The sequence below is a fragment of the Cervus elaphus genome, chromosome 24 (genome assembly GCF_910594005.1).
Source record: "Cervus elaphus chromosome 24, mCerEla1.1, whole genome shotgun sequence".
In the NCBI taxonomy this organism is placed as follows: domain Eukaryota; kingdom Metazoa; phylum Chordata; class Mammalia; order Artiodactyla; family Cervidae; genus Cervus; species Cervus elaphus.
The window spans coordinates 29095527-29114343 of NC_057838.1; the positions used below are offsets into that span (position 1 = coordinate 29095527).

Sequence of the window (18817 nt, forward strand, 5' to 3'; positions counted from 1 at the left end):
TCATTAAGTAATTCTTTTGCATTTTCTCTCCCTGAAATGTTTCACTACTATTAAGATAAGACTGGCAGAATCATTCTAAGTGCATTGCACTACCAAAAACAGAACAGGTCCAATGCAGTCTCACTTCAAATTTTTCACTCAACCGTACATTTATGGAGAATCTCCAAGTACAGGCTGATGTAGAAATACTGAAAAAACAATTCATTCTTATAAAAATAAACATTCTTGTAAAAATCTATGGCAAAAATCCACACCATTTCCTATAAAAAAATTTTTTAACCTGGAAAACCTCTACCCTCTGGTGAAATCCCGTATCAAAAGGTACCTTCTCTGTGTAAATGTCCTCCACTTTCAATTTCATTATAAATACCATTCTGTCCTCAGAGTTTCACTGGTACTTGGTTCAGATCATCCACACAGCATGTACTAAGGTTGTCTGCTTGCTTTACTTCATTATGAAGGTGAGCAACATGCTGTATGTACTACTGAATTGCCAGTCTAGGTGAGTGGCAAATACAAAAAAATTACTCAACAAGTATCTCATGGACACTGAACAAATATCATGAAAAAGTGACAAGAACACTGAGTAACTAGTAAACCAAAACAGTGCTGCTTTATAAAAGTAATCCAAACAGCTGGTTATTAGTAACTAAAGTAAGGATCACACCATTAGCATGATCTTCTGTAATGTCTAATGTACTATAAAAAAAACCCCGAAACTTAGATTTATAAACATCAAGATGATGAGGATAATTATTCATCTACACTTTCACATATAAAGGCTTTGGAAGCCAGGGTCCAACTTCTCCCAGTGTCATGGTGTTTTTTGTGAAACAGGAAGAGAGCTGGGGAAATTCCTGAAAAAAGATTAAGTTCTGGGATCTCAGTTCTGTCACTTACTTCAGTGTGCATTTCAGTATCTAAGATGAACTTGGTCACAAGCCCACAACGCAGAATAGAGAAGACCTCAATGTCCAGCTCTCGGAAAAAAGCGTGGTAATTCTGCAATGACACTGATGTCTTTTCTTCTTTCCCTTTGAATTCCTAAAAAGTACGAGTAACCAACAGAACAAGGCTTCTATATTAATCTAATTTTAAATGAAGGTTTCAAAGTGCAGTTAAGCATTTACTTTATACAAAAAGTTACACTTCATTACATTCTTTTTACCAATTTTCTTTTACCAAGGTCTCAAAATATTCCCGAGACAGAGTACCTAATGTAACACTGGGATATAGGTTGCACATCGAGAACTTTTGGTTGGTTTCCACTTAAGGATGAACTATTAGGCAAATCAAGGCACTATGGTGTGGACCAGAAAACTGTGAGCTTAGGGACCAAAAAATCTGGCTTCAAACCCTTGCTCAAGCACTTATTAACTGTATAACTTTGAACAAGTCACCTACTCTCTCTGGGTCTTAAGTTTTCTCATCTATTATATACAGGTATCAATACTAAACTTGATTTTGGGAAGATTAGAGGAGTTATACATAACAAATACTCACTAAACAACAGCTAAAGAACAGAAATAATTGGGATCCATGTGGTTTAAGCAATTTCACAAACCAACTCTGTGAGTGGTACAATTATAGGAAATTGTTAAGTATCTGTATCAAGAAATTACTAAGCATTTCATGTTATCTCAATTCACTGAGAAGGGAATAATCTGGGATCAGAAGAGGAAAAAAGGCTAAAAGAAGTATATTTAGAATACATCCAAAGACAGAACTTGATAATTGCTACGAGATAATTCAAAGTACTCCTGGGGTGCAAAAAAGCGAGTAATATGATCAAGAAAATAATGAGAAGAAGCAGTGTGTGGTAGTGATTTCGAGTCTCACCCAATATTTCGAGTCTCACCCAACCTCTGCTACTGAGAGGGTCACTCCAAGGCCTAGGAGAGTTTGTTCACCTCTCCTTTCCGTAACTTTTCTCTCTGTAAAATGCATAGGATAATGCTGGCCCTTTGCTAATTTCACTGGGTTGTTACACACCTTCATAGAGACCCATCATTCCAATACCTTTTCCTGCTGGCTCCTCTCAGCTGGTGTAGGGTCACATTCTGAATTATCCTCCTTTGAAAGCACATCAGGGGAGGATGTTTTGCTGCCATCTGCTTTTCGTTTCTTTCCTCCTTATGTTTCAAGAGGAGAAAAGTAACTGAAATAATCAGTAATCTTGTTTGCAAAATATCACTGCCTTCAAGAAACAACCTGCTAAAGACTACCTAGAGATGAAGGAGGTTAATTTTATGACCCTAAGTTACAGTTCATTGATAACCATGCTAAAGAAAGGGTTCAGTTATATAATCTCTCCAATTACTGATGCCTTGATGCACATAACCTCTAAGTCAATTCAACACAACACATAGGAGGACACAGAAGAGGAAAAGAAAATACCTGTCTTTCCTTGTATTCTGATTTTTGCTGAAATGGCAGTACTGGTATGAGGTGTTACTTCTAACGTTTCCAAGTCAAAGTTTGCAAGGGGAGGAACATAGTCTGGGGTGACTGAAACAGAACAGGAAGGTCAATGTATACCAACCATACACCACTGTTAAACTTGAATGATAACCACCAAAGTAGCTAAAGACTAGTTTCCAGAACTACCAAGCATGGCTGACTGTCTATCAGATGCTTTCAGGTCATTTGACACTAACCATTCTGGCACAGTAAAATGGCCAAAGATCACTTATAGAAATATTGCATTAATTGATTATGGTCAATTAACAAAAAATAATTCTAAATAAAAGATATAAAGCATCCAAACAGTTAAGAACTAAAAATAAACTTACATTTAAAATCTAAAGATAACATACAGATGGCTAACAAACACATGAAAAGATGCTCAACATCACTCATTATCAGAGAAATGCAAATCAAAACCTCAACGAGGTACCATTACACACCAGTCAGGATGGCTGCTATCCAAAAGTCTACAAGCAATAAATGCTGGAGAGGGTGTGGAGAAAAGGGAACCCTCTTACACCGTTGGTGGGAATGCAAACTAGTACAGCCACTATGGAGAACAGTGTGGAGAGTCCTTAAAAAACTGGAAATAGAACTGCCATATGACCCAGCAATCCCACTCCTGGGCATACACACCTAGGAAACCAGATCTGAAAGAGACACGTGCACCCCAATGTTCATCGCAGCACTGTTTATAATAGCCAGGACATGGAAGCAACCTAGATGCCCATCAGCAGACGAATGGATAAGGAAGCTGTGGTACATATACACCATGGAATATTACTCAGCCATTAAAAAGAATTCATTTGAATCAGTTCTAAAGAGATGAATGAAACTGGAGCCCATTATACAGAAAGATATAAGACCAATACAGTATACTAACGCATATATATGGAATTTAAAAAGGTGGTAACGATAACCCTATATGCAAAACAGAAAATGAGACACAGATATACAGAACAGAGTTTTAGACTCCGTGGGAGAAGGCGAGGGTGGGATGTTCAGAGAGAACAGCACTGAAACAAGTATACTATCAAGGGTGAAACAGATCACCAGCCCAGGTTGGATGCATGAGACAAGTGCTCGGGGCTGGAGCACTGGGAAGACCCAGAGGGATGGGATGGGGAGGGAGGCGGGAAGGGGGATCGGGATGAGGAACACATGTAAATCCATGGCTGATTCATGTCAATCTATGGCAAAAACCACTACAATAAAAATAAATAAATAAATAAAAAGCAAAAATAAATAAATAAAATCTAAAGATATTAGCAATATTTGGTCACATAGTAGTTTGTTTTACACACAATTATTTAGATGAGAGCCTGAGGGAGGCTCTGTGTTTGCCCCAGAAAATCAAGCTAGAACTGTAAAACAAGTTTTCTTAATGGTCAGAGGGTATCAAGAGGCCTCTCAGCTTTACTCCTGATGATGTTCAGGAAGGTAAAGGGCACTGTAAGTTTGAAGTCTGAAGAAGCAAAGTAATTTACAAAAGCCCAACCAATGTTTTGTATCTTATTTTTTCTCAAACACCAAGGTCTCCTGGAGAAAACAAAGGGAGGAAAATGGCTGTATTCATTTTTTAAAATTTCTGCTGAGCAAACATTTTCTTGTCCCACATGAGTTGGGGCAGCTATCACTGAGTCTGGCTTAAAGGCTGTCCTCCATCTCCTCACTACTGCCCAGCAGGGTGCCCAGCGGGGACCACTCCCTTACCCGCCAAGTGCTTTTCCAGGAGTTGCTGCAGCTCCACAATGTGCTTTAATCGGGTGAGCACCTTCCCCTTCATCTCGGGCAACTTCTGCCGACAGAAGGCATTTACAACCTGTAGAAGTACAAATTGTATCTGTGAACTGTTCAGATTTTAACCTCATTTGCATTATTCAGCAAGAGCTAAAAGAGCCATTCAGTAAAAGGATCTGTGAGCCTAGTGAGCAATGTCAAAGTCTTCTCAGCAAGGTGTGCAGAGAAAAAAAGCTCTGTATGGGCCGATACAGGAGGATCTAACTTTTAATACCAGTTCTACTTATTCCTAGCTAAGTAACAAGGCAGAACAGCTCTGCAGCTAGGGAGTACAACCTTTGGTGAAACAAGCCCAGGGCCTGCTACTTACTAGTTGTGTGACCTTGGCCAAGTCTTAAACCTTTCTGAGCTTTTATCTCTTTAACTATAAAATGGGAATGTAGTTGTGTGGATTAAGTGTGAATTAAGAAACTAGTTCAGCATTTGGCACATGTGTTTGATAAATTTAATGACTTTGAACTCTCTGTACCTGCAATTTCATATGTATAAAACAAGGACAGTAATACCTACCTTGCCTATATCATAATACAGTTGTCAGGATAAGAAGGGACCATACAAGTGAATAAATAGTCTTAGAAACAATATGCATGAGAAAGGAAATGTGATATAGATATAAGATATTATTTTCATTTTCAATATATTTCATTATTATTGTGCATTTCATTAAGTACAAATATATTCTAAAGGATACTGGAAACTATCTTCACTTGATCTCACTAAATCAAAATATTAAGTGCATTCCTGTAAGAAGGAACAGTATTTTCACAGTGGAGAAGGTGAAGTTATTCCATGCAGGAAGCAGAATAGTGTGAAAAGGCTTGGAAGCAGTAAAAAATGGGCAACATTAAGTGAATTCTAAGCATTTTGATTTGGCTACATTAAGAGGAACATGTGATTAGGGAAGGGTGGGACACAATCACTGAAGAGACACATAGGGGTTAGAGGTTGGTGGACAATTTTTAAGAAGTCTCACGGGAACCAAGAAAATAGTTTCCTTTCTAGAGAAATTACAGACAGTAGGTGAGTCCCAGTAACTCTGCTCACCTCTCGGAACCAGTTGAGAGTAAGAAATATGAGTGAACACAGGAACGAACGCTCTTTAACAGACATGGACTGGAGTCTCTCTCCAGGCTCCAGGTCAGTGAGGAATATAGGACAATCTGAAAGAGAAGAACAAACATTTCTAATCTTTTTTAGTTGAAGTCAACAGAAGCTGGATGCTGCCCCCAGAGCTAGGTCTCCTTCTACTTATTTCCCCCTTTAATTCGTATTTGAAGGTCAAGTTTCACTTAGTCTCAAAAATACCCTCATACCATGCAGCAGTCAACAAATATAATTTAAAAGTCTCGGTGAAGTTAGAAAATTCCCTCCCCTCCCCCCACAGGTACCAATGTACCACTTCCCTAAGTTTACCAAAGAAAGGTTACAAAGAAGAAAGATCTGGTAACTTCATTCTATACCTAATAAACCATCAATCTCCTCCAAGTTTCCATTATGTTGTCTGTCCACACAAAGTCTCAGTAACCGGAAATAGGGAGCCAGGCACAACGGAGAAACCAATCTGGGAAAGAAAATCCATTTCTAGATCATAGTTTATAGACATATTAGTCCATGTTTATAGAGAGCCCGATCTGGTAATTAACGAGTTTTACCCAAAATAAATGTCTACTTTTAAAATCATACGACCAAGAACATAGTGGATGCTCAGCAAATAGATAACGAACTGAAAGGGAAGAAGACACAGGTAAGAGTGAAATGTCCGCAATGAGATAAAGTGCAGGTTAGACGGAAGGAAGGCACATGACTGGCAAAGGCAGACAAACACATTCCCAGGTGGGAAAAAGGAGGAGAAACAAAAGCAGCCTCACAAAGTATCTGTTGGCTGTCATGAGCCATTGCAAATCCCAATCCCAGGATCTGGGAGAAAACAAGGAGTCTGATCCATTCTTGGTAATACATCCAATACATTCTTAGGAAAAATCCTTTTCAATCAAGTTGCCAACAGATTACAAGAACTGTGGATTCCTTGTGAACATTCAACATACCAACAGAGGTTTTAGAGAAGAAAAACTATACTGACTTTTGGTCTGATTCCTGCGAAGTCAGTGTACTCCCATCTTTCACAAACTCCTGAGAGAACAACAGTGGCAGGAGGTTGATGACAATCCCATCACAACTATTGTAGTCTTCTAGTCCGTAGAGCGCTTTCACAGGAAATGGATAATCACTGCAAAGAGAACCCAGAATCTGAGGTTCCAGCATCAGGGTATGGTAACTCTATGGGAAAAACCACTAGAACAAACCAATCTTCTCTATTATGAGGAGAAGTGAGAAAGAACATGTGGGGAATCTTCTAGCAATCCTGGAGCTGGGACTGCTGGGGTGTTGGGGTTGGGAGGAGGGAAGTTGGAGGAGTAGGAGAGACTTGGCTGAAGTCAAAAACATTCGGAGACTGGTACCAGCTATCGACATAACTAACAAAATTTCTTTACCAATACAACCATGTCAGTGGGTAAACAGCACTTACCCTTCTGGAACAACACAGGCATCCACCACAAACGCATCTTGGAAATCATTAAAGATGGTCTGCCCAAGCCATTCCTTCAAGAAGCAAACAAAAAGGTCGGTGTAGCCCAGGGTGTACTCCTATAAAGCCCTAAATAAACTATTAACCTTTCTGAAGCCTGTTTCCTCATTTCTGAGAAGAAAATAACAATAATACATACTGCATTATTCTGATGTGGAAAAGACATACTACATGAAAAATGCTTAATACAAGTGCCTGGCACAGAATAGATGGTGGCTTTTAACAACATCATTAACCAAATGATCATGATTCTCACCCTTAGTATGTGAAGGAGGCCTCAGAGGAGAAGCCTGGGGCAGACTGAATCAGAACAGCCTTCCCAATTAGAATATGGGAGAGCTCACGGGCAGATCTATTTTTGCAATACAACAGAGAGAAGGATTTGAAGAATGTATAGTAAAAAAAAAAAAGAATGTATAGTAAAACAGCCCTTGAGCTTCACTGTTTTAAGAAAAGATACTTGGCCTCACCAGGGCTTCTGGAGCCAACATCCTTCCATGGATCAGGTTGGCAAATTCATCATAATAAAGTCCAGAGGCCTGAGGAGATTGCTCACTGCAGGAATGAACCAACTGCAGCAAGGAGATCACCTGAAACAGTCAAAGAGAGAGAATAGTTCAGTCCTTGAGTTGCTGATGCTTCCTAATTAAAAACTATTCACCCCATTCAACAATAAGTTTTTCCCTTTCCAATTTCACTGGCAAAGCTCTTATCACCACCTCTCACCTGAGGTTTCTCCTAAGCTTCCTGACCAATCCATTTCCTTTCAATCTTACCTCTTTTCCAATCCATCAGACACATGAACCAGATTAATTTTTCTAAAGCAAAGCTTGGATTATGCCATTTCTATGCTAAAACCCTTAAGGACTACCTCTGTGTAAAAATTAAATCAAAATGTCTTGATTCACATTCAGAGCACTCTGTTTTCTATCTCCAAACTAGCTGTATCTCTAGCTCTCCAATTATACACTTACTTGTCCCTATGCTCTAGTCAATCTGTTATTCTTCAAACATGGCCCACCTATTTTGCTCTCTAGGAATTTACAATTTAATTAGAAGATCAGACAGATATAGAATTAAAATAAAACCCAAGCCAGGGGATTCTAAAGGCCAAATAAGTAGTACAAATTACAAGAGCTATGAGTTCAGGAAAACATATTTTGAAAAAAGAAGCGCTCTTTGGAAAGGTGACAGTTGTTGTCCAGTCGCTCAGTCGTGTCCAACTCTTTGCGACCCCATGGACAGCAGTGTGCCAGGCTTCCCTGTCCTTCACCATTTCCTAGAGCTTGCTCAAACTCATGTCCATTGAGTTGGTGATGCCATCCAACAACCATCTTGTCCCCTGTCGTCCTCTTCTCCTCCTGCCTTCAATCTTTCTCAGCATCAAGGTCTTTTCCAATGAGCCGGCTCTTTGCATAAGGTGGCCAAAGTACTGGAGCTTCAGCTTCAGCATCAGTCCTTTCAGTGAATATTCAGGACTGATTTCCTTTAGGATTAACTGGTATGCTTTCCTTGTAGTCCAAGGGACTCTCAAGAGTCTTCTCCAACACCACAGTTCGGAAGGATCAATTCTTTGGCACTCAGCTGACAGTGACCAGAAGCAATTTCTCAGTTACTCATAAACATATCCAACCCTAAGACAAGAACTCACCTGGGTGCACTCTTCATTGCTCAGGTCTCCACTCCCTGAGGTCAAATTGGAAGATCTACTTCTAAAAACAAGTTATTTTAGATTCACTTCTGCAATATTTTGCAACAACCAGCAATACATTTTTAAAAATTGCCCTCCCTAGGATTAGGGTGGAGATGAAACTGCATGAAAGCACAGCCAAGTATTTATTAAGGCCTTACAAAATGTGAACTAGAGCAAATGATGGCTACCTTAGATTTTTTTTAAGTGTACACTAACTAAATTAGTAAAAATCATAAGAGCAAGCACTTGGCATTGTTCCATTTAATGCTCTCAACAACTCTATAAAGTAAATACTATTAATATCTTTACACATGTGAAAATATAAAGGCACAGAAAGGTAAAATGACTTATCCAAGACCATTCAGCTAAGAACAATGGAGCCAATATTTGATCCCAGGCAAGCAGTATGGCTCCAGAGAATGAACTTTTAACCAGTATACTATGCAGGCTCTACAGATTACTAATGCTAACTCTAAGGATGTTTCTTGAGTTCTGAGGAATTCATGACAAATCATTTCCAAGAAGCATGAACTAAATTTCATGACTTCACAACGGTAACTGATCAAGCCCCAAGCTTCTATTAGATGTTATAATTGTGGAATCAAAGAACTAGTACTAGGAGGGAAGATCCACAAGAAGACTTTATTTATATCACAATTAAAATAAATTAATTAATTTTTTTAAAAAAGAAGACTTTATTTATATCAAACAAAGTGTTTCAGACAATAACAACACAGTAGTGGAGAAATCTGTATTGTCTAATGCTTAAGATTGGAGCAGATGCAGAAAAAAAGCATCCCAGGAGGATCAGGGTTCACCTTTTGTGGAAACAATTTCTAAAACTTAATTTCTTAGCAATCCCTAGTTTTAAACAATGAGAATGTAATGACTATAATCACAATTTTGTAAAAATTATAGGTAGCATATACAGTCAAGATTAAAAAGAACATGGAAAAGTAACAACAAACATTTGCTAACTTCTCTTATTATGGTTTTAATTCTTCTGTTATAATGATGTCTAAACAATATGACACTTTATTTTGTAAGACAGCAACTTGATTAACCTCAACCATGAGCCACAGAATCAGAATCTCCACACATACCTAGCTGCTGCCATGACGCCAGCCATGGTGACAGCACCGACAATACCAATCAGCTTGTACTTGAATATGGTGCTAGAGAGCTGTTTTCGTATCACCAGGTGCATGTCATCCTGCAAGGAAATAGTGGTGAAGATGCTGGAATGGTACAGCAAAAGAGTCAAATATTAGAACCAAACAACCTAGAACAGCAAGGTTTCTATCATTTATTAACTGTGTGGTCTTTGATGAGTCACTCAATCTTTTTGAGTCTCAATTTTTTTCATCTATAGCATGGAAAAGGTTTTGCAAGGATCAGAGACCAAATTACAAAAAATTCCAAGAACAGTGTCTGTCATATGGTAGACATTCAATAATAATAGATATTACTGTTACTGCTGGGATAGTTGCTTGTTATGGATAATGTGAATTATCATGTCGTTGGCCGCTCAGGCAGACATAATCAAACAGAAAAAAAAGTGCTTAGGAATAAATTTAACAAAGGAGGCAAAAGACTTGCACATTGAAAAAACAGCAAAACAGTACTGAAAGAAATTAAAGAAGACCTAAATAAAAGGAAAGGTATTCTACGTTCATGGAACTAAAGACTGAACACTGTTAAGATGATGATATGCTCATTCAATGTAATAATTTAAAAAATTCTAACAGTATTTTTAAAATATTTGTTTTTTTAGGCTGCACTGGGTCATAGTTGCGGCTTGTGGAATCTTCACTGCGGCGCTAGGGCTTCTTAGTTGCAGCATGTGGGATTTGGTTCCCCAACCAGGGATCGAACCTGGGCCCCCTGCATTGGGAGCTCAGAGTCCTACTCAGTGGTCCACCAGGCAAGTATCTCTAACAGCAATTTTTACAAAAATAGAAAAACCCATACTAAAATTCATATGGAATTTCAAGGGACCCCAAACAGCCAAAATAAATCTGAAAAAGAACAAGTTTGGAGGGCCCACACTTTCCAATTTCAAAATTACAAAGCTATAGTAATCAAAACATGCTACAGCATAAGCACATTAAGATCAACAGATAGAATAGATCCTAGAAATAAACCCTCACACATATGGTCAACCAATTTCCCACAGAGGTGCCAAGCCCACTCAACAGAAAAAGACAAACTTCAACAAAAGGTGCTAGAGAAAACTGGATACCCACACACACAAAAATGAAGTAGAACCCTTACCTTATACCATATACAAAAATTAACCCAAAGTGGATCAATGATATAAATTTAAGAGCCAAGACTGTAAAATTCTGACAAGAAAACATAGGGGAAATTTTTCATGACTTCAAATTTTGCAATTTTTAAAAAAATAAGCATGACACCAAAACCACCAGCAACAAAAGAAAAAAAAGATTGAGTGGACTTCATCAAAACTGCACCAAAGGACACTATCAAGACTGAAAAGACAATCCACAGAAAGGGAGAAAATATCTGCAAATCATTTATCTGATAAGGGACTAACATCCAGAATACATAAAGAATTCCTACATGTCAACAACAACAAAAAATAACCCATTTAAAAAGTGAGCAAAAGGACTTGAATAGACTTTTTCTAAAGAAGATATACAAGAACTGATAAGCATACAGTAAGACGTTCAACATCATTAGTCATCTAATGATGACTTTCAAATTTTCATCTGGAAAACAGAAATCATACCACAGTGAGATACCACTTTACACATACACTTATCAAACAAGTGTTGATAAGGATGTAGGAAAACTAGAACCCTCTATTGCTCATTAGAATGCAAAATGGTATAGCCACTGTGCAAAACAGTTTTGTGGCTCCTCAAAATATTAAATGTAGAATCTTCATATGATTCAGAAATCTCACTCCTAGGTATATACCAAATATATAAAAACAGGGACTCAAAAGTAACACTTGTACATCAATGTTCATAGCAGCATTCTTCAAAATAACCAAAAGGTGGGGAAAATCCAATATCCATCAATGGATAAACTAGTTACAGCCTATATATACAATGGAATATTCAGCCATAAAAAGCAATAAAGTTCTAAAAAAAAAAAAAAAGCAATAAAGTTCTGATATATCCGACAACCTGGAGGAACTGTGAACACATTATGCTAAGTGAAATAAGCCAGACACAAAAGGACAAATATTGTATGACTATTTAAATGAAGGACCTAGATCACACAAACTCATAGAAAGCAGGTAAGAGGTTACTAGGGTATAAAGAAAGGGAAATGGGGCGTTATTGCTTAACGGGGACAGAATTTCTCTTTGAGATAATGAAAAAGTTCTGGAGACAGATAATGGTGATGGTTGCACAACACTGTGAACGCACTCAATGCCACTGAACTGTACAATTAAAACTGGTTAAAGCTGTAAAATGTATCTTATGTATGTTTTACTGCAATTAAAACACAATGATATAGCTCTATTATTCCTGATATGATGAAATCTTCAAACTACACTGCTAGATGAAACAAGCAAGACACAAAACAAGAGGATAAGGTGTGGAAAAACAGGTATATGGGTAAATACAAATTTGTCAATGCTCAGCACATCTCAGAAAGCTATAAGCTAGTAACAGTGATTGCCTTTAGAGAATCTCAGCCTAGAGGACTGAGAGGGAGGATACATTCTTCACTACCTTTCCATATCTTTTGAATTTTGTACCATGGTGTATACTACCTTGCCAATTCTTTAAACTTAGTAAAAAAAGAAAAAAAAAAAAAGTTGTTCGAAGACCAGTATGGATTACTGCCACAAGGTGGCACTGAAGATGCAAAAGAGCTATGAGTTGATTCCAACCCAATCTTTAGACACTTTGCTTGGCTTTGGCTTTTTCAGTGAATGGTGTTCACAAATTAGAGACGGACCAGACAGAGCTCACGTTAGATGGAGATGTTCCTTACAGAACAAGAGTATTCCGTTTTTCCATGGCACTTGGTACAGTACCTGAATGGCTTTTCTGACTCAGTTTCATAATGAGCAGAATTACAGGCTCATTTCCATACTAACAGTCTGAGCTCCTAAAGGGCAGGTCTAAAATATATCTACTGTCTTGGTGCTTGGTATACAGTAAGCATTTAATGTTTGTAGTAGGAAAAGAATAAACAAATACTAGGATTATGGCTCGGAGGAGGCAATGGCACCCCACTCCAGTACTCTTGCCTGGAAAATCCCACGGATGGAGGAGCCTGGTGAGCTGCCGTCTATGGGGTCGCAGAGAGTCGGACACAACTGAGGAGACCTAGCAGCAGCAGCAGGATTATGGCTATGTACTTTAGTTATACTACTACACAGGCTGTGGGAATTTTGTTCAACAAATTTCAACTGTAGAGGTTTACAAGATTCTCTCTCAACACACTGTCACTTACCTGGATGTGACTACTGGCTTCATGCTCTTTACCAAATGCCAGTGTGCTGAGAATACAAAAGAGTTTTCGTATTTGCTGAGGGGACATATTATCTAGATAATCCAGAATGCCCTGGGAGAAAAAAATGTCAATGATGAGATTAGCAACTAACTTTTCTTTTTCCTTTAAATAAAAAAATGAAAATTCTCATAAAAGGCACACACACAGATAGCCAGGCATGTTTCACAAAAGCTCAAGTTCTCTAAAACTATGCCTCAGAGCCCAAAGCGTTGATATTCTACTTAGTCATCCTAACATAGCTCCTAATTCTCCCTATACTTTTTCTCCACGCTTCCCTTTTTCTTAGTGAAAACAATATTCTGCCAAAAGTTATGTCTCTGACCTTATTTCTCAGCTTGTACTCCATGAATTACTTATTCTTTCTTTACAGATACAGAAGGACTTAAGTCAAACTCCCTTAAAACCCTTTACCAGCTCCCTCTTGTCTATAAAACAAGAGGCTTGGTACTTAAAGACCCTTCACAGTCTGCTCTCCGCCCCCCACCTACCCACCCACCAGTCATGCTGACCTCACTTGTCCCGTCTCAAGCGCACCGTGCGCGTGGGCACTAGTGTGCTTCTGTTCAAACTATTCTCTGCCCAGACAGACTTCCTTTATTTTTTCTTAACTAATCTCTCCTACCTTTCAAGAATCACTGTAATATTATCTCTTATTTGAAGATTTCTCCAGTTTCCCAGGCCAAATTAATTATTTCTGCCCTGGTGTATCTACAGCACTTTATTAGAGAATTCATCATGTTGTATATATATAGTGACTTACTTATATATCTTACTTTCTATCATCAAAGGCAAAGACTACCTTTTATATCCATAGCACCCAGAATAGAGCCTGGCACATCATTAGGTATAAAGAAGTATTTGCTGAATTAATAAATACACAGACAGATGAGTTATTTTTTTCTACTATTTGCCCCATTACCCCACCTTCATCCCCTCCACTTCTACAAATTATAGTGCTTGGTATCTCAAGATAAAAAATAAATTGCTAACAAGTTATCAACAGTCTCTCAGATATATGTAAGAAAGAAAAATCATTCAATATATGTCAACGGTAGGACTATATACCTTCACAAAGACAGCATTCATCCTCATAGCAGATGGGCTTAAAACTACCAACTCGAGGAGGATATCCAATGCAGCATCAACTTCGACTTCATTTCCACTGCAGACATGGGTCACTAGGGCACCAATCACTTCCTATGCAGAGAAAAGTCAACAGGACTGTGTGAAGCTAAAATACAGCACGGTCATCTTCTTTTAGATGATGACAAACCTCTTTTGGTTTGTGCCCGAGGCCATTTCAATCTCAACCTGGTTAAAATCCCAACCCACCTCATTCTATCACCTACTTCTATAAACTGGTTTCATTAACATTATATTCAGGAGGTTTAGGATTATGTCTCTAACTACACTACCATCCAGTCTTGATTTAGTCCCCATATTTTACTGGTGAGCACTATCTAAGCCCTCGGGATTTTGCTTCCTGGTATAATCTTTCTTTTTTCTCATAAGTGTCAAATATTACCCATTAAATTGTTGTTGTACTTAATCTATTAAAATTTACTGAAAAGGTGGCACTCAAGAAGCTAAAGGTTTCAAAAATTTTTTTTAAAGTTAGACTTATTGTTTCAAGTAAACGTGGGTCGTGATGGTGTCTCTAAGACATTAAGATGGTTCTCCACAAATGTCTTAGATGTCACTCTTCCCTTCCTTTATACTGCTGTTTCACACAAAGTCACAAGGTTTTTCTCAAATGCAGTAGCAATCTCATGCCAGATGTCTATTACTCTGCTTTAAATGTGTTTTTTTTTCCTGCTTTAAATTTTAAAAATTTTATATTATTCACTTTAAAATTCTCTCTTTTTTTGGCCACATCGTGGATCTTAGTTTCTTGACCAGGGATCAATCCTGCTCCCCTGGTATCAGAAGTACAAAGTCTCAACCACTGGACTACCAAAGAAATCCCAGTATTCATTTTTAAAAGTTCCCCATTCAAATGTGCTTTAATGTTGTTAATAAAGGTATAACATAAATGACCAATACAAAACAAGACACTTTGTTCTTTGTTCTCCTAATCACTTTCCACAAGTACAGCCTTCCCTCTCTGGATGTGTACTAATAAATGTGGTGTCTGGTATTCATGGAAACAGAGTTAGGCCCTCAGGCATTTCTCTCTCATTTCTTTCTCATAACACCTTTTTCTAGAGAACAATTTCAGGATCAAGTGGCAGTAGATTATTAGCAGGTAAGTTTAAAACTGCCATTCCTGTACTGTGAAACCTACATGATAATCCCAAGGCAAATGTTTGTTTCAAGTAAACTAGAGCTGGAGCTTCATTTTAGACTGAGAGAATCTTAAAGCTCAAAACACACAGTTAGATCCTCAAGTCCAATTCCTTCATTCAGAGACCAGGACTAGAACTAAGTTTTCCCAACTCCCAGTTCAGAGTTCTTCCTTCTTCAATGCCTTTCAACCAATAAGAAATAAATATTGGATCACATACAAGTCATTTGGGATGGCATTTCTTTCCTTTTCCCTGTTCCCTCCTTCCCAAGATAAATATTTCAACATACCTGCTGGCAGTAAGTGTCAAAAAACATAAATGAATATCTGTATAGAAGACTGCCAAACGAAATTATGCTCTGGTCTAGGGAGTTCAACAAACTCTGAGCCAGCGACAAAATGGATGGACAAACATCCTTAAGAACCTTGAGGAGACAGGAGTAGAGAAAAATGAAGCTGTGGGAGAGACTTCGTTATCACAGCACCTACAGCTGCTATTGCTAACCCTTTTAAGTTGTCAGAGTTCCCCCTAATTCTTATTTTAATTTAAGGAATCGTAATCTCTGTTTTACTCAGAATAATTCTTCATTCTGAGCTTCTCTTAGAATCAATGAAATTCAATATATGGGTAAAAATTGACTTTTAAACTCAAAGAAGTTAAATCACAAGCCTAATAGCTTATAATCTGGCCAGCTTGGGACAAGAACCCAAATCTTCTAAATTCAAATTTCCTCACTTAATCATATTGCTTCCCTGGGGATACAGTGGGCCTGTTCTTCCCTGGTTATGGTTTTAAATCAGTCTATAAGGTTCAATCTAATTAAACTGATTACTTTTAAAGTACATCAAGAGGAGAACTGATTATGTCGTAACAAGAAGGCAGCAGGTGGACATGAATGGAACCAGAATAAACAAGCAGTTATTAAGTTCAGTCTCTTTAAATGGGTATAATGCTTTACTGAGGAAGATGCAATAAAAAATTATATATGGTTTCTGCCCTGTGCAAAATTATAGACCAAAACACGTATCAGGGCACAAATAAGCACAGAAAAGACTGTAAGATAAAATAATACAAACTTTAAATCCATTCCTAAATAATAAAGTTTTAAGACTCAACTACATATTCTCATTAGTTCCTAAGCCAAGTCCCAAACCTCTGGTTCACCCAGTTTTCCAAGGTGTACACTGTTAATATCCTGAATATTCACCTGGAAAATACCATTTCTAGATTATAAAATTCCATATCAAATGGTTTATACTTCAACAAGAATGATCACAAGGGTCATATGCTGAATGGCTAAAATAGTGATAATTCAATAGATATATAATTATGTCTCTACTAGCATTCCTCTGATAATGTTATACTCAGGGGTTTTTAGAAACTACTTAAAACAGGAAACAGAAGGCAGGTTTGTCAAAAGTTACAGATCACAGAGAGCTAGACGATTAAAATGATTAATATAAAATTAAGATTCAAAAGTCTCAATGGACTTGAACAATGGGTTAAAACTAGTATGACGATTTCTAAGGGAGATGTGAAGTTTTCCACTTTAGGTCAAAAATGAAATTATAGAAGACCAGAATTACAATATTTCCTATAAAAGAGAATACATGAAAAAAAAAAGAGAGAATACATGGTTTGAGTCTAGTGTTCAACAAATTGTTGAACCAAATTTTGTGCTTTTTTTGCTAAAAAGATGAAAACCAATCTTAGTTTGATTGTATTAATAGTTATTATGTCACAGTCAAGGTGGTAACAATCCCACTATGTTTTGAAATATACTAAGCTCCCTGTAAAAGATTATCACCCAGCAAAGGTGGCGGTGTCATGATTTCCACACAAGGTAGGAAAGGTTAAAAGAACCTCTATAACTTTCAGACTAATGCTGCCTGATTTCTCTGACAACTTACCAAGTAATGAATATAGAATGTACCCTGTAGTAGATCTTCTTCAAAGCAGCCTGATCGAATCTTATTTCTTAGCACCCTTTCAATGTACTTCTTTGTCTGAGTGTTGGTGCTATAGATGATGAGAAGCATTGCCAGGTCAAAAATCTGTTGTCAATAAATATGCACCAATAGAAAAACAGTTTACTAAATCCGTACATTTACTACAACAAAACAGCAGCTCTCAACTTTTTCCATTAAGACTACGCATTAGCTCAACATAATCCCATGGGAGTACCTACATTTTTCATAAAACCTAGAAGATTTTTCAGAGAAATGAACTGTCACAACTATTAGCCACTGGTATACTTTAGGAAAACACTGAAGGGCTTCCCTGGTGGCTTAGTAGTAAAGAATCTGCCTGCCAATGCAAAAGACACGATTCAATTCCTGATGGGGGAAGATCTCACATGCCACAGAGCAAATAAACCCATGTGCCACAACTACTTAGCCTGTGCTCTAGGGTCCCAGAGCCATGACTACTGAACCCCAAAAGCCCAAGAGTCCATGCTCTGCAACAAGAGAAACCACTGCAATAAGAAGCTTGAGCAGGGCAACTAGAGAGTAGCCTCCACTCGCTGCAACTGGAGAAAAGCACGTGGAGCAATGAAAAGCCAGTACAGCCAAAAATAAATAAACAAATAAAATTATTTTAAAAATATTGGAATACAAGTAAAAGTAGTATTATTACAGAAACAACTTTGAATAGCTTCACATTTATTAAGGAAAAAAAATCACTTGCCAAATTCAGTATATATTTTCATTATCATTAGGAAAATTACTTTGTGAAAAGTTAGAGACTGAAAATGTCTGTCAATATGAACATGGTTATATAAATTATGATGGTCATTTTCAACATATTATATGGCCATTAAAAATGAGATATACTAAATTTTTTGACAAGGACATTCACATTATATTGTGAAGCAAAAGAAAAGCAAACTGCAATAATCACAGTAAGATTCCATTTTTATAAAAACAATATACAAGTACAAATATGTGTAAGTATAAGAGTGAGTATGCTTGTGTTTGCACACATATACAACTCGGGTATGAACAAGAAAAATCTGGAAGAATGATAATCCAGAAGAGTGGCACAGAGATTGGAAGTAAACTTTATTTTACAGATATTTAGATACTTATGGTGTTTTTCCCTCCCCAATTGGCTTGTATTACCTGTGTTTAATTTAAAAAAAAAAAAAAGGAGAGGGAGAGAGTTTAAAAAGCCAAGCAGGACAAAAAAGAAAAGAACAAACTACTTGGGACTTGCACAACTCAAAAGCAAAAATACAATCCAACTAAAAGATGGGCAGAGAATCTGAACAGTTCTTTTTCCAAAGACATACATACAGCCAACCAACATGAAAAGATGTAAAACATCACTAATCACCAGGGAAAGGTAAATCAAAACCACAAAGAAGTATCATGTCACATCTGTTAAAATGGCTATAATCAAAAAGACAAAAAATAACAAATGTTGGACAAAAATAACGAAGGAGGTACAGCAAAGGGAACCCTGTGCACTGTTGGTGGGAATGTA

General features: G+C 37.5%; 1 protein-coding gene across 4 annotated transcripts in view; it reads right to left on the minus strand.

The window, feature by feature from the left end:
• Positions 1-18817, minus strand: part of FANCD2 (FA complementation group D2) — a 51904-nt gene that overhangs the window by 19143 nt on the left and 13944 nt on the right. For 3 of the 4 annotated variants that reach the window (XM_043885870.1, XM_043885871.1, XM_043885872.1), the window contains exons 15-29: positions 17242-17385; positions 15621-15755; positions 14112-14243; positions 12987-13097; positions 9650-9759; positions 8505-8565; positions 7324-7443; positions 6794-6867; positions 6347-6493; positions 5727-5827; positions 5311-5426; positions 4180-4288; positions 2398-2508; positions 2020-2132; positions 901-1044 (exon numbers count right to left, since the gene is read on the minus strand). In XM_043885870.1, the coding sequence (XP_043741805.1) occupies positions 901-1044; positions 2020-2132; positions 2398-2508; positions 4180-4288; positions 5311-5426; positions 5727-5827; positions 6347-6493; positions 6794-6867; positions 7324-7443; positions 8505-8565; positions 9650-9759; positions 12987-13097; positions 14112-14243; positions 15621-15755; positions 17242-17385 (1728 nt within the window). The remainder of the gene's footprint in view (positions 1-900; positions 1045-2019; positions 2133-2397; positions 2509-4179; positions 4289-5310; positions 5427-5726; positions 5828-6346; positions 6494-6793; positions 6868-7323; positions 7444-8504; positions 8566-9649; positions 9760-12986; positions 13098-14111; positions 14244-15620; positions 15756-17241; positions 17386-18817) is intronic. The other variant, XM_043885873.1, reaches the window with a different exon arrangement.